Here is a 16967-nt window from a genome sequence, read left to right on the forward strand (position 1 = left end):
GGATTATAACTGAAGGAAACTGTATTAGGCTATCTTCCAGTTTCATACGTAAAAAATAAGTGCTAGTTATAAGAAATAATGAAAAACTTTGTAGAGTTGAATTAGATGTGCTGAAGAGAGAGGACCAAACCAAATCAGAGGCATAGTAGTGTTTAGTTTAGACATTTTTAGCAGATTTTATCTCCTCCTTCGATAACATGAATTTATCCATAAAGAGATTCATTCTTGCTGTAGCTGTGCCATTTTAAACGAGTGTTTAGTGTTTAGAGTTTGAAAAACCAGCGCATGTGTATCTATGTTACTATGCTATTTTTAATAGTATTTTCAAGTTAAATTTAATTTTCATGAAATTTTTGTTTATTAAATTTTTAGGTGAAAGTATAGAATAGTTACAATACAACCTCTTTCCCATATTAAGAATGACTTTCTAAATAACGTTATTTTAGCATAGATGCACACATAACGAAAAACCTTTAAAGGAGTTTCCTTATTTACTTGTATTAATCTTTGTGGGTTATCTGATTTTAAAACTATAATTTTAGAAGAAAAACATTGCTTAAAAATAATTACTTCTTAAAAATAAAAGAAATTAAAATTTGACACTAATTTTCTGCAAAGTATTTTTTTATTAAGTAGAAAAACTTGAAAATTTATGTGGTTATATTTTGTAAAGAATATGTAGAATAAAATTGTATGGACTATATTTTTGTTGTTGTTTTAATATTAAATTGGAGTATTACCATATTTTAATACAAATTTCAAATAGAATTTGATGTGAAATATTAGGTTGGTGCAAAAATAATGTTTTTGACGTTCATTTTAATGTTAAAAAATGACATTGTTTTTGTGTCAACCTAATAGAAAAACAAATTAAAAAAGATAAAACAAATATTCACAGCAGACAATTGAAATATAATATATATTTTAAACAAGTCTTTTTCATTTTTCCTTTCGAAATAATTAAGCCTAAATCGTAATGTTTTCAAATTAAATAACAAAAACAAACATTAATTTTCAATATCATCAATAACGAGCGTTTTTTGCAACAGTGAAATCTAAAATGTTTCCACCCCAAAAAAAGCTCCTGAAATGAAAAAGCGAACTTTGATCGTTATTATTTAAAAAACATAATTTTGCCTTTACACTTGATATTTTATTAATGCATTATCCTCACTCATTTTATTTAAAAATGTAGTTTAAAAATTAGTCTAAATAATGATTCTATTTTCTTAACAGCACGGATTGTTTTGATGATGGGACGTTCTTGACAATTCAACGAAAAACTTTTAATCACTTCAAGTTTTCAACTTTTAAAGTCATTTCCTCAAGCAAAGATAACGATTTTGAGAAAAATATTTTGTGTAGGTCTTTTCTATGTCAAACCCCAACTATCATCACCATTGCCTCATTAGGGTTCCAAAATCGACCTGCACCAGGGGCTCTTTTAGGACTAATAAAAACACTCCAGTTTTGGGATTTTTTTACCATATTTGTCTTAAATTTTCTGCGTATATCTATTTAGCAGTTTTTCATGGTGCTGAACTCAAATTTAACTATGTTAAGGCCGTGGGGACTTTTGGGATAAATGGGGGGGGGGGGGGGTGATGCGTTCCCTAGCACTTTCTGGCCAAACTCATGCGAAACAACTTGTAAAAAAAATAAATGTCTTTATTCCTTTTTTCCAAAATGCTGCAACTACTAAAATCACTTGTTCGCATATAGCACGAGAAAACTTAGCAACGACGTGGAATAGAAAGGGTTGGTTGGTTGGTTTATTAGGGTTTCACGGTATATCAACCACTGTGGGTCATTTAATGCCAGGCTATGTATTTAGTTGAGATAGTTTTTGTTGTTTGTTTTTTTGTCCCCCCCCCTCCAAGTTATGTATTTTAAGATTTTTTGAGTTTTTACGGTTTAAAGTGATTTGAAGAGTTGTATATTTTTTTTAAGTATTTGATGATTTGGTGTGGTGTTACCTTGTGAAACAATTCTTTGATTTCGTTTACAGTATAATATTTATTTCTGATAGTTTCATATTTTTGACATTCTGTTAATATGTTTTATTGCCATCCGTTTGTCGGAGAAAGTGCATTTTGGTTTTTCTGTTGCTTCGATTAGGTGGAAGTGTGTTAATTTGGTATGTCCGATTCTGATTCTGTTTAGAACAATATTTTCTCTTCGTCCTTTTATTGTTGTTTTGTTTTTGTGTTTTATTATGAGTTGGTGCTCGTGTAGTTTGTTTTGGGTATATGTGTCCCATTCTGTTTGCCATTTATTTTTGTTATATTCCCTTATTTTTCTGCTGAAATCTGTGTATGGTATTTTGATGTTTGTTATATTTTTGCTAATGGCTTCTTTGGCTAATTTGTCATCTTCTTCATTGCCTGGAATACCAACATGACTTGGTATCCAGGCTAAGATTATTTATTTTCCTTTTTCAATAATTTCATTGTATTTCTTCATTATATCTAATATATGAGGATGCTCTAGTTCTTCTCCTCTTAGAGCTAAGATGCATGACAAAGAATCAGTATATATAATGAATTTTTTCTTATTTTCGTTCTTAATTCAAGTGCCATTTTGATTGCTTGTAGTTCTGCTGTGTATATTGATGCGTCGATGGGAAGTCTTATTTGCAGATGGTTCTGTCCATCTGTACATGCCGCACCTGTTCCTTTTTTTGTTTTCGCTCCATCAGTGTATCTTTCTTTGTGTTGTAGGTACTTTTCTCTGAGTTCGCCGAAGTGGCTTTTATTTATTAAGTTGTTGGTATTGTTTTTTTGGTATTTAGTAAGAGTCAGATCAGTGCTTGGATCTTTCAAAGTCCATGGTAGTTTGTTGCTTACTGTGTGTGTGACTATGTTATTAGGGTTTTCGTTAATTTGAGTTAATATTTCTTTGATGCGATATCCAAAAGAAGGTATGTTTTTTGGTGTGCTGGTATAAAAGTTTGTATATTGTAGGTTGAAGGTTTTTTTGTGTGTTGGGTTGTTTAGATTACTTTGTAGTTTTATTGCATATTGTGCTATTAATTTCTGCGATCTTAAATGTAGAGGGGGTTCATTGGCTTCTATGTATAGGCTTTCCATGGGTGATGTTTGATATGCTCCCAGACTAAGTCTTAATCCTTCATTTTGTATGGTTATTAATTTTTGGAGATAGGATTTACGGGTGGAGCTATATGTGATGCATCCATAATCTAATTTTGATCTTATGTGTGTCTGTTGTATTTTTAACACTGTGTCTTGGTTTGCTCCCCAGTCTGTTTTTGATATTACTTTTAAAATTTTCATTGTTTTTTGGCATTTTTTATTTAAGTTAGTGATATGCATATTGAAATAAAGTTTATTGTCCAGTGTGATACCTAGAAATTTATTGTTCAGTGTGATACCTAGAAATTTATTGTTCAGTGTGATACCTAGACATTTTGTGTGTTGTGCTATTGGGATTGGGTTTCCTTGTATTTGTAGTTGTGGGTCCAGATGATATTTTTGTTTTCTGCAGAAATGAATACAGACAGTTTTGTTTTGTGCCAACTTGAATCCATTTTTATCGATTCAGTTTTCTATTTTGTTTAAGCATTGCTGCATCTTTCTTTCAATTGTTATATTTAATGCAGAATATGCAATTGAAAAGTCATCTACAAATAATGATCTTTCAAATTGTGCGTCGACAATTTGTGTGATTTCATTTATTTTAATTAAGAATAAGGTGGTGGATAATATGCTATCTTGTGGCACTCCTGCTTCTTGCTCGTATTGATCTGATAATGTGTTTCCTTGTCGTACTTTGTAGTATCTTTGAGACAGGAAGTTTTGTATAAATATTGCCATATTTCCTCTTATTCCCATATTGTGTATGTCTCTTAGAATTCCATATTTCCAGGTTGTATCGTAGGCTTTTTGGATGTCGAAAAAGACTGCCACCACGTGGTGTCTGCGTATGAAACCGTCTCTAATAAATGATTATAGTCGTACTATTTGGTCGTTTGTGCTTTGTTTCTGTCTATATCCACTCTGATATTTTGATAAGAGGTTATTTTTTTCCAGGTACCACATTAAGTAGTTGTTTATCATCCTTTCCATAGTTTTGGAGAGGCAGCTGGTTAGGGCTATGGGTCTGTAACTGGTTGGGTTACTTGAATTTTTATTTGGTTTGGCAATTGGTATGATGGTTGATTCAAACCAGGATTTTGGTATTTCTCCTGTGTTCCATATTTTGTTATATATGTTAAGCAACAGTTTCAAAGATGACTCTGGTAGTTGTTTTAGGAATTGATAATGCATATCATCTGGACCTGGAGTTGTATTTCTGCTTTTATTTATTGCTCTTTTTAGTTCTTTTATGTTGAATGGTATGTTGTATGTTTCTTTGTTATTAGTTGTAAAATTAAGTTTTTCTCTTTCTGCTGTTTCTTTATGAATTTGGAATGATGTTGAATGCTGTTTGTTTGATGAATTTTTGTAGAATTCTTCAGCTAGTAAATTAGTTATTTCTTTTTTGTTTATGCATTTTGTTCCATCAGTTTGAATTAAATGGTTTATGGCATTTTGTGTTTCTTTTCCAGCTATTTTCTTTATTATATTCCATGTTTTTTTAGTTGGCGTTTGGTTGTTTAGCTGTGAAATATAGTTTTTCCAGGATGTTTTTTTGCTTTGTTTTATGGTGTATCGTGCTTTGGCACGCATCTCTCTATATTTTTGTAAGTTAATTGTTGTAGGGATTTGTTTGAATTTTTTTAAGTGGTTTTTTTTTTTCTTTCTTTGACAACTTTTTTGCAGGTTTCATTAAACCAAGGGTTTATTTTTTTTGTGGGGTTTGTTGAAGTTTTGGGTATTGTTTTGGTGGCAATATTGTTTAAGGTTTGTGTGAAATGTTTTAGTGGCTCTTCTTTATTTAGAATGTTTGTGTCTAATTCTGTTCTGCATAGATTGGTAAATGTTTCCCAGTTGGCTTTATGTAATTTCCATTTTTGGACTTTTTCTTCCGATATTTTTTTATTACTTTTAAGTATGACAGGATAGTGACCCCTTTCGTGTTGATCTTCTAGTACATCCCAATGGAAGTCCATGTAAATGGATGGAGTGCATATTGTTAAGTCTATTGCAGACATGGATTCATTGGCTGGGTGCATGTAAGTATTTTTACCATTGTTTAGTATACATAGGTTTGTTGTATTTATGATTTCATTTATTATATTGCCTTTGTTGTTGTTTTGATTACTTCCCCAATTGTTGCTGTGCGCATTAAAATCTCCCATCATCATAAAAAGAGGTGAGAGTTGGTTAATTAGCATGTCTATTTCTTTTTTTTTATTGGTTGATTTGGTGGAATGCATATGGAGCAGATTGTGATTTTGCGGTGTAGGTTAGCTGTTAGTGCTATTGCTTGTAGTTCAGTGTTTAATTGGAGGATTGTGTGATGTATAGTGTTTTTGATTAGTATGGACACTCCTCCAATTGCTCTATTTGTTGTGGATATATGGGTTTTGTCGTACATGTTATATTCTTTGAATTTGTAGTTGTGATTTTCTTTGAGTAGTGTTTCTTGTAGACATATTGTTTGTTGATGATTTCTAGTATTTCTTCATTAGGTTTTAGTCCTCTGCAGTTCCATTGTAGGAATGTTGTTTTGTTATGATTTGTAAGGTTTTGCATGGGTATTGTTTTTATTTATTTTTCCTTATTTATCGTCATTTATAAGTTCATGGGGTAAAAGGGATATCTTTTGATTCCTCAGTCTCCATGACCTCTTGGTTTTCGAGTCCTAGAGGCATAGTGTTTTTTTATTTATCTCTACTTTTGGATCGTGAGCGTGGTCGTGGTGTGTTGGGGAGTTTAGGTTCATGCACCGCAGAGTTTGTTTCGCTGTTCCACCGGCCCCTTCTTTCTGGGGGATCCTTTGGCATGTCTACCTCTTTCTGAACACTCAGGGGAGTGTTTTTTGGCCTGGAGAGTGAACGTGACCTATCCGTTGAATTTTTTTTTCCTGCTATTTTATTTCTTTTTTCCTCTGGTATGTTTTTTGGTATTTACTTTATTTTTGTTTTCTTTTTCGGCTAAAGGTGTTGTTTCTAGTGGGTGTGATGTTTGGGTTTTTGGTTCCAGTGAGGTTTTGTTTATATTTATTTTTTTCATTTCTTCAATTGTGTTTATTAATATTCTTATTTGGTCGGTGAGATCTTGGATTTTAATGTCTAAGTTTGTTGTGTGATAATTGTCGTTGTGCTTAGTATTAGGAGTATTCTTTTTTGTTATTTCTGAATATTTGATGGTTTCAACTTTTTTCCTTGCTTCTGGGTAGGTGATGTTTAGCGTGTGTTTAATCCTGGTAATTTCTTTTTTCCAAATTTCACAATTTTTGGAGTAAGCACTGTGATTTTCTTTACAGTTGGTACATTTGGGAGTTTTTTGACAGTTGGTGTGGTTGTCATTTTCTCCCCACCTTCCACACACTGGGTGGCGTGTGCATTGATTCTGATGGTGGCCAAATTTTTGACATTTGAAGCAACGCAGTGGGTTGGGGATGTAAGTTTCGACTTTCAGTTTCTCATAAGCTATTTTTATTTCTGGTGGGATTTTTTGGTGGTAAAAGGTTAGTATGTACGTGTGTGTGTTTATCATTTCTCCATTTTTTTTCACTTGAATTCGTCTAATGTCCGTTACGTTCTGTTCTTTCAGATATGAACGTATTTCGTCAATGAGACAAAGTGAAAGTTCACGGCTTTTTACCACTCCTTTGCATGTGTTTAGTGTTTTGTGGGGGTATGTTTTTATTTTTATATTATCGGAATGTTTCCATTTTAGGAGTTCATCCGCTTGTGGTTTTGTGAAGATTTCTATTAGCAGAGTGCCATTTCTTAATTTTTTTAACCATTTTGGATTTTATATTTTTAGATAATATTTTCTCTATCTTAAAGGGGGAAAGTTTGGTTAATGGTGTTTCTTCAGTGGATTCCATTATTATAAAATTTGGATATATATCTTGTTCCTCAGTCGAGTCACTATCCGAAGTGTCTAGCAGTCTTTTTTACTTGGTGTTTTGTAACTCATTAGGATTGTTTGTGGGTTCATCATTCCTGCTCCCCACCCACCTCGGAGTCCTATTTGGGATGCGCACAGGGGGGAAACCCATTCGCCCTGGCTACAACAGGGTTACAGGAATGGTATACTTGCATATAATGTAGACTTCGAGCATTTGTGTTTCTTAATTTATCTCATCCAAGTAGAAAATGGGAAATATTATTTTGGCCTGGAGAGTGAACGTGACCTGTCCGTTGAATTTTTTTTTCCTGCTATTTTATTTCTTTTTTCCTCTGGTATGTTTTTTGGTATTTACTTTATTTTTGTTTTCTTTTTCGGCTAAAGGTGTTGTTTCTAGTGGGTGTGATGTTTGGGTTTTTGGTTCCAGTGAGGTTTTGTTTATATTTATTTTTTTCATTTCTTCAATTGTGTTTATTAATATTCTTATTTGGTCGGTGAGGTCTTGGATTTAATGTCTAAGTTAAGAGGAAAACATGTCTAGTTTTTGTTCATTATATACAATTGACTGCTAGCCACCGCTTTCACCACTTATTTATAGATCTGTGTTGATGGGAGAATGTTGTGTAGTATTTAGGTTTTGTGTAAGTTATATGTGTATAAGTGGTGCGCTAGACGTGACCAGCCGATTGATCGGATCGGGCCCATCCGACCGCCCGTCTAGCCCAGTAAGGGCCAAAGTGGTGTGTTGGGAAGTGGGGGTACTAAAACCTGACCTCCAAGTCTCAACCACCAGGATCCCATCCTAATGGCATTACGGGTTGCTACCCACAGCCAACAGGTAGCCCCATTGAGGGACTTCTACTCTCTGCAGAGGGGCAGTTGGCATATTCTGATGCCCTGCCGACAGGGTCTAGTGGAATCTTGATCAATTTGAAAAATTTTTCATTTCCATTTGTTTTTTTTAAATATTTATTTATAGACTTTAGTTTAATTGTTTTTATTATTTTGGTTGGTATTTTTAAGTTAGGGAATCAGTAGGGAAGTAGGGGTGGAATGATAAATATAAAAGAAAAAAAAAAAAGAATGTGGGGGGAAGGAAGGGAGGGAAGGGGTTGTTGTTTTTGTTATTGTTTTTGCAGAACATATTTAAGTTTTACAAAAGAGGATAGAAAACAAAAACAGAAACTTAATGTAGATGCATTTCATCTCAGGAAGCCAAATGACAGCCTGATCTGGTAGCACCAGGAATAGAAAGGTGACGGTGTTGGTGGACAATTGAGCGGTGTCCCAACAACCAGGTGCGTGTCTATCTTTTCTCCTTCTGCTTCTCACAAGCTACCCACTTTGTTTATATGTTTCAAGTTCGATGGCAACGACTTTAACCTGTGACCCCATCAACGAGTACATCCGGCCTCCGCTACCGTTGACAATCCACACCTGCAGGTGTTTCCGCACAATGCACTCTGCAACAGATGGACTTAGTCATTTCTTTTTTTGCATGGTGCAGAACTCAAATTTATATATGTTAAGGTCTAAAACTGCACTGTTTGTTCATTTTCACCAGGATTTGACGTCCCCTGGGGACATTTGGGGCTAAATGGGGGAGGGTGCTGAACTTAGTCATTTTTTTATGCCTCGTTCACTGTGCACTCACGGGGGACCATGGATGCTTCATTTGTTGAAATTAAAAACAACAAGTGAAGCATGCATTTTCCCCCACGAGTGCACACACACATATATATATATATATATATATATATATGAATAGAATCATTTTATAGAATTAATTGTATTTCTTTAGTATTTCTCATATGGAGACATTGCTAAGTGGAAGAGTTAGAGAAGAATAATTCAAAATACAGTCACGTTTACATATATTTTCAATAAGATTTTTTTTTTAATTTCGTTTTAATTTTCCTTTAATAATGTACTTTTGTTTTTAATTTCAAAAATATCTGATTAGTAGCAAAAAAATGAAATAATTAAAAGTATATTTATCAAAGTTATATCTAAGTGAAATACACAGATCTTGTGTGATATTTTATTAATGAGATTGAAACTGCAACGAGTAGAAAAACCATTATGGATGAATGGCTGCTAATCATGTAAATATTTAATACACAGACGAAACATATCTCCAATTCAAGTAAGAAACCCAGCTTAGAATAGCATTATTACAATTGGAATAAATAGATTTGGACAATTATATTTATAGCCTAGGTGATGAGAATGAACCAATCAGATACTAGAATTGCTTTATAAATTATACTGAATCTCTTTCAATTTTCTAGTCATAGCTTTTCGTTTTGACATGACAGGAGGACCATTGCTAACCCTGATTGGATTAATACTACAAATTTTTTTACCTGGAATTTTTTACAATTCAAAGCTTATTTGACTGGATAGATACTGTTAAATTTTGTTTGGGACAACTTTAATTTGATAATTTTCTTTTCTTCACAACAGAGTTATTTCTTTTGACATCACTTTTTTGGACCAGTGTTCTATTATAAGAACTGGCTCTCCACTCAAAAAGGACATCGTTTATAATTTAGTGCATCAGGAACTTTCAGTGAACATTAAAGAAACACATGGCAACACATGTAAACTTGTAATTGAATCCATATTTTTTTATCAAAAAAAAACTCATTGAAAATTGATGAAAAGATAAAATTCCGAACCAAATTGAAAAGAAAGAAAATACAGAAATACCAGAAAAGTTTAAATCAAACCAAAAAAATGTTTGAAAAAAAAAAAAAAAAATGACAAACAAACAAAAAAAAACAACAAAGACTAAAATCCCATTTTGTACTGCCTAAAAAAATGATTAAAAAGCAGAAATGTTAATTTATTTTTTTCATATCAAGAAGCAACATGCAACCGCTACATGCAATATCAATAGAATCCTTCTTTAAAAAAAGGTACTAAAAAAAAAAAAAAAAAATCTTACCAAAACAAATATTTTCTCCTTTTAAATAAATAGAAGAAATATCATGTTAGGAAATTAATTAGGTTTTATAACTTTTGCAGGTCATCAAGTATCAAACATTACATCTATTCTATAATTATCTTTTGTAACATGTTTATATATATATATATATATATATATATATATATATATATCTCCATGACTTTGCTAATGAATAGACTTTCTGGTTACTGAAGAACTTAATTAGCGAAAAGCAAATCTGACTGCAGGTAAATGTCTGGTTTCTAACCAGAGTCATTTCACCATGCTGTATACTTCTGTCAGACTAGTTATTTGGGTAGTTGTGAACATTTCATTTTGTGGTATGTATTGCATTTGAGCAAGCAAAATATTTTAGCATCTCAACAATGTTGTTAAGGATCCAGCTATTGTTTCGTGAGTCCCCTGTTAAAAAGTGAAGACACTAAAGATCATTACTTATGGTGAACAGTCTCTTCTGGATATCTTCAAACACGAGAGTTAGCTAAAGCATTGTGTGACTACTATTCCGGTTAAATTCCTTAACAACTAATTAAAATGCAAGTTTTCAAACTAATTGAAAGAGTTACTTCCCTTGCCAGTTTATCTCCCCTTAACATCGTATGACATTTTCAAAATGGCGATTCACAAATATTGACAAACACATTAAATCAATATGAATTGACAAACACATTAAATCAATATAAATCCCTTCAATTCAAATCTTGTAGATTTAAGTAAACTGATCCTTGATTATTGTATGTTCACTATTCGTATTGGAATTTATTTGGTTCATATTCAGAACTCCTTCTATATTAAAAACGAAAGTAAAGTAAAATCTGTATGATGCAGATGCACCTCATCATGAGTCACATCTTCTGCTTGGCGCGGATTGTGAACCCACGTGACTTATTTTTTGCCATTCCTTCCGATCGAGGGCAAGTTAGTTGATAGACGTCCAACTGTTGTCCAATCAAAAGCATTTTCTCTCCACCTTCTTGGCTTTTCTTCATCTCTTACCTTCTAACATACCGTGAAAGCATAACTGTGACAGGTCAGTGGTTGACCGTTTGACATGGCCAAAAAGTTTAAGAGGTAGGGAAGTAGTTTGTCGGAGGGTGGATATTTTTTTCTTTTTTTTCGATCAGGTGATGTCCCGTAATGAAACGCATTATGTGATTTTGAAACACCTCAATGCAATTGGTTATTTTTCAGTCCATCGGATACAGTCAAGGCCATATAAAATTACTGGAAGGACATAAACTTTTACTTTAACAGTAAAAGTTTATTTAATGATGTACGTACCTGTGACAAAGCAAAAATATCATATTCCAAAAATCATAAATTAATAGAGTAGTTTTATTTTTAACTAAAACAAAATTTTATGGGTAACCAAGGAGCAATTGTTGCCATCTTGAAAATAATCTCCAGAAACAATAATTACTCATGAATAATTCAAACTTGTAAGATTTTTGTTGTAATGTCTATGAATTCCCATTAATCACTCAAAAATGATTTTCATCAAAAAATTAAACAACTTGATCAATTTATATGATTTTTGGAATAGATTTTTTTTTTTTTTTTTAGTTTTTTTCTTTTTTAGGGGGAATTCCAGAGACAAACTATTTATTCTATTTGAGGCATTAAAAACCTGCAGATACTCAACAGCAAGTAATAAATATCTAGAAGAGTTGGCAAGTGGTCGAAAATATTTCGCTGCTGATCAACTACCATCATAACAATAAACATGTCTGCATTCTACTTTTGGGCATTGAGTAATTCTTAAATCAACAGAAATTCCCTTTTTTTTCTGCAAGTATTTATTATGTTAAGTTTCAATCTGACATATATGGGATGTGGAGTCAAAGTTCAAAATAGAGTCAGACATTTAAGAATTTTAGACATTGGAATTTGCATCTCACATTTGAGCTGTTCTTCATTAAAAAAAGAAACAAAATCGATTTTTATTCACACAACCTCAAAAGCCCACCCACTTTAAAACCAAAACGCAATAATATACAATACATATAAACGTGGAAGATTTCTCAGATTGGAATCAGAACTTTTAGGAGTCTGTTTGTTTTGGCTACTGCCTCCACAGCGCTGATCACAAGATTACAATTTGATTTAATTTTATGGCATGTAAATCCTTGGTTATTTTAAGGAATATTTTTGTTTTCTAAATTTGTGGGAGGTTTTGATTTTATGGCTTGTTAATTTTTTTTACTATTTTTCTCAAAACTACCTGTTTGATTGGTATGGTTTGTAGAATTATTTTAATCTTAGCAGGAAGGAGGGAACCCTTACGAGACAAAAATATGCTTGAATAATCACTATTATTGTAATTCAAGCAGATTTCGTATTTATTATTACAGAGTCAATTCGCTATTGAATATTATATTGTACCTAATATGTAATACTAATTTCAAAAGTAAAAAAAATAACTTGGGTGCCATCAGCTAGAATCAAAACCAAAATATTTAGTGCTCCGTGTTTCCTCAATTACCGCTCTCAAATAAATGACTAGTTTGACAGTTTTGGTAAAAATCCATTACATGATTCAAGTTCTAGAAAATTCTAAAATTTAAGGCTTAAGCTTAAGGGGTCAAAAGAATAATTTGAAATTCATGGAATCTTGCATAATTGGTGTTTGATAACTATGCATGAAATTCAATGCAAATCTGAAATGTTTGAATTTTCAAATGGAAGCCAATATTATTCTAAACTCTGTAAAATACTCCAAAGAAAGTGAAATTTGGTAAATATTTATTATTTCATGTCTGATGTCTACTGTTGACATTCACTGTTTTGTATATATAGGATATGTAAAATTAGTTTGGGGATTGTTGTAAATAAATTATTTTTACCAAAAGCTGTATTGCTCTCAAGAAAGTATATTTTTGCAAAGGCATTGCTTGTTTTAAAATTAATACTGATCATCCTCACATCTATTACCGATGCATGTGTATATTTTCTTTTTTTCTTTTTTTTTTAACTTAATCGTGGATTTTACATAGATATCTACACGCTTACCTCAAGATGAATGTTGACTGGCTATAATATACTAGTGCCATCATTCTGAACATTTTTGCATGCAGTTATTCAAGGGGAGATAAGGAAACATGCAATTATCCAAGGGGAGACAAATGGGTAAGGGGTTGTCTATAAAGCACCTTCATGTCCTTTGCCAATGGAATTTTTCCTCATATCATCGGTGAAGTTGTCACAGTTTGTGGATGCTTGATGGTATTTGATTATGAACATATTGTACACTTTGGGATTTCCTCACTTTTAACAGGAAAGGGATCTTGGTGCTTGTGAAGATAGTCGACAGATCAATTTTTTTTTTTAAATATGTCGTTTTAAGCAAAAACAATATTACACACTTAATTGGCATGCCGAAAATAGTAATATATCCAAAATTTACAAAAAATCATAGAGTAGAAAATTATTTACATATAAAATTTTTATGGGAATAGGGGGAATAACTTGCATTTTTCTTAGACGTTATAAAGTAGATAGCAGGACTCTACATGCAGGGGGAATAACTCCGAAACGAATATTTTAGATGATTTGTTCATAGCTGCAATATTTGTTGTCTAGCACGATATTTTTTTTTTTTACTAAAAAACACAATAGCAGTTTTTCTACTTGATAAATTTTTGTAATTTTTGGATGTATTACTACTTCTGACTTGCCAATTAAGTATGTAATATTGTTTTTACTTAAAACGATATATTTAAAGAAAACATATGTTGACTATCTCTTAACAAACACCAAGATTTCTTCTCAGCTCTGTTTGCTGAATGCTATATAGATTTTTTTTTTAATCTACAAATCTATTGAAGCCATGCAATAAACAAGCATACAAATATATATATATATATATATATATATATATATATATATAAATAAGCATTTTGGACACCACCAATTTAGCTGATTCCTATTTTCATAAAAGTCTTCCATAAATAAAAAAGATTAAAACAAAAGACAAAACTATATAAATATAGGACAACAGAGAGCTTTACATGCTTCTTCGAGAACACGTAAAAGCAGCAAAGGGCAAAAGATTTGCCACTCAATAAAATCTAGAGAATACTTGCCACCCGACTCACTGAACGCAACTAAAGACAAAAAAAAAATAGAAATATTGAAAACTTTTGCTTTTGTTGAGAATTAACGGTGAGAACAAGCTAACAAGAAATTTTTTTTTTTTTTTTTACTCACGTTCACCCCTAACAAATCATATCGCCACTTGGACGTAAGGGGCTATTATTTAGGACCATACCTAAGGAAGATTAACAAGATGTTGGTTTACATTACATTAAAACTTTTGCATATCAGTACAGTCAGGGAAACAGGTAGCAGGAAGAGAATTCCAAAATCTAGCTGTTCGAGGGAAGAGACAATTAGAATAGAAAGCTTTCTGCCATTTGAGGACCTCAATAGTGAAGGGGTGTGATTTTGTTGCTAAGCAGGTTTGTCAGTGATATGTATGTCGAGGAGGCACAAGAGCACAAGTTCATAGCACATTCCATTAAAATATTTGTAAAACAGGCACAGGGGTGCAATGTTGCGACAAAAGGACAGGAGTTGACAAAGTGGAATCCTATCCAAGAGGGAGAGACTAGCGGTAGATGCACCAACCTAGATGTATCAACAATACTCCATGCATGGACGAATGGTGGCTTTGTAGAGGCACAGGATACTTTCAGGTGTGAGTAGTCTTCTAGCATGATAGAGGGAAGCCACCTTCCTTGCAGCAGCCTTCTCAATGTTTTCAATGTATTTGTTCCAGTTCATATTGCCCGTGAATGTTAGGCCGAGGAGTTTGAAGGAAAAATTCTCAGGTAGGGTGTTATTTGTCATGGATATCGATGGTTGGAGAGGCATTTTGTAATTGTTAAAGGAAAGCAACTTAGTCTTACTAGCATTAAATGTTACCATCCATTTGTGGCCCCATTCCACTATAGTCTGGAGGTCATTTTCTAACGTTTCTGCCATTGTCTTAGATTTATGTACATCTGTTCTTCCCTCGTGCATGTTATAGAGCGTTGTATCATCAGCAAATATGTCCATATCGGACACAATATTATCAGGGAGGTCATTAATGAATATCAGGAATAATAGTAGTCCAAGAACCAACCCCGAGGCAGTCCTGCATTAATGTCATCCTGCATTAATGACAACCTGGATATCATATTGCATAAGAAGGATTTAATTATATTTAGTATATGTTCAGTTATACTGTACAATTAAATTTTCATTAACAGCCCCTTTGCATCTAATTATGGCTTAAATGAATCTAATTTGTCATTTTATGAATATAAAACACAATAACTGATAAACTACGCAAACAATGGAAGATTAATCTCGTTAAGCCATTCGTGGGTCAGGTGCTCATTTTCTGACATCATAGTTCAAATCAATGTTGTATGCAACCTAAGCGCATTTGTCCTAGTAAAGTTATTGGCTTTCATATAGCTATAATCACTTGACGCATTTGTTCCTGCAAGATCACTAAAGTGTAGCAAAGATGGGTGACCATTGCAAAATACCAGATGTAAAATCTGATCCTAATTAGCTTACAAACTAAAGAACAGTTATCAATTTGTAACTACAATGTACAGTTTTGGATCATTAGTTGTGATCTGCACCAACCAAACACTGGCTGGTGATGACAAATTAACTATTTGCAATTCATATACTGGCTTTCATTTTCAACACAATCTTTTCATCAGATTTACCCCAATACAACTATTGATCAGGAAATGCTTAAAGTCCAGTAGAAAACGCAAATTAAAAAGACAAGCAATGAGATACATAGAGAAGGAATTGTTATTTTGGAGTTTTTCTTTCTCCTATATAAGTTGCCTTATAAAGGCTTGGAAATCTAGTCCACCCCACTATTTCACAATTAGTTAAAAAAAAAAAAAAAGAAACATTCATATATATTTCATTAGTTAAACAAAAAAACAAACATATTTCATTAAGGTATTTGAGAAAGTAACTTTACAGTCGCTTTCAAACTTTCACTACAGCTGGTATTCCTAAAGAGTCACCCATTTAAGTACTCACTTGGCTCAACATTGTTTAACTTTGGTGATGTTTCAACAAAATTTAAACATACAATATCTGGATTCCAGAAAAAAAAAATTAACAGAATTTTTTTTAATCACATTAGATTTTATTTTAAAAATGAATTATTGAGCATATATTAAATAAATTCTCTAAAGACCTGAGCAGTCTTTTAATAATCTTCAAGCAAGTAGGAATGTATAATCTTTGTGCAATTCATATGCAAAGTCTTGATAACACTTTGTGCTTCCAATTTCCCCCTCCCCATTCATTTATTGTCATTTTGATTGTTAGTCTTTCTGTTTTATCTGTTATTCTGCAATTTCCTACACTTTTGGTTTAGAAGAGGAATTTAGTTTGCCACCATATTCTTGCCAGCATTATTTTTTTACTGCTTTTATTACCTTGTGGAATTGTCAAGGGAGAAAGCCAATCACTTGGTAAGACACAGCTACAGAAATGATATACTCAATGTAAGCATGATCACAAGCGCCTATGTTCCGTTGATTTCTATACTCATGTGGTGCACAATCATGTTGTGGTCATTTATCTTTTAGATGGATTGATCCTTGCCACTGCTTTTTAGCACTTATTTATAAACTGGAGTAGGTCTTGATAATTATGAAGTTAATCAATTTAATGTTGTAAACAATCAGGTCAGCTGATAGACTAAGTACTAGGGCAAGACATGAATAGCCAAGTGATTGGATTGGGCCTCTGCTACTTTCATTCAACCAAAGTGTTGCAAGTCACATGACCATTTATATAATTAGGCCACAGACCATTCAGCCACCAAGATTCTGGCTTAAGACATCACAGGTCACTACCTACAGCCTACAAATAGCCCATTTTAGGAAGTGGAGGTTACAGCAGGAATTAGAATACACCCTATTAAAGCCTGATTGTCATAGCTAGTGAATTTCAAAAATACAATCTGGACGTGAGGACACTTTAGA

General features: G+C 32.7%; 1 protein-coding gene across 1 annotated transcript in view; it reads right to left on the bottom strand.

Moving 5' to 3' along the window:
* The window catches only part of LOC145297487 (endosome/lysosome-associated apoptosis and autophagy regulator family member 2-like), a 305309-nt gene that overhangs the window by 38765 nt on the left and 249577 nt on the right, over window positions 1-16967 (bottom strand). The window contains exon 15 of the mRNA XM_080143369.1: window positions 14037-14057. Coding sequence (XP_079999495.1) covers window positions 14037-14057 — 21 coding nt within the window. The remainder of the gene's footprint in view (window positions 1-14036; window positions 14058-16967) is intronic.

The sequence above is a fragment of the Euprymna scolopes genome, chromosome 18 (genome assembly GCF_053919585.1).
Source record: "Euprymna scolopes isolate OS-2025 chromosome 18, ASM5391958v1, whole genome shotgun sequence".
Classification (NCBI taxonomy): domain Eukaryota; kingdom Metazoa; phylum Mollusca; class Cephalopoda; order Sepiida; family Sepiolidae; genus Euprymna; species Euprymna scolopes.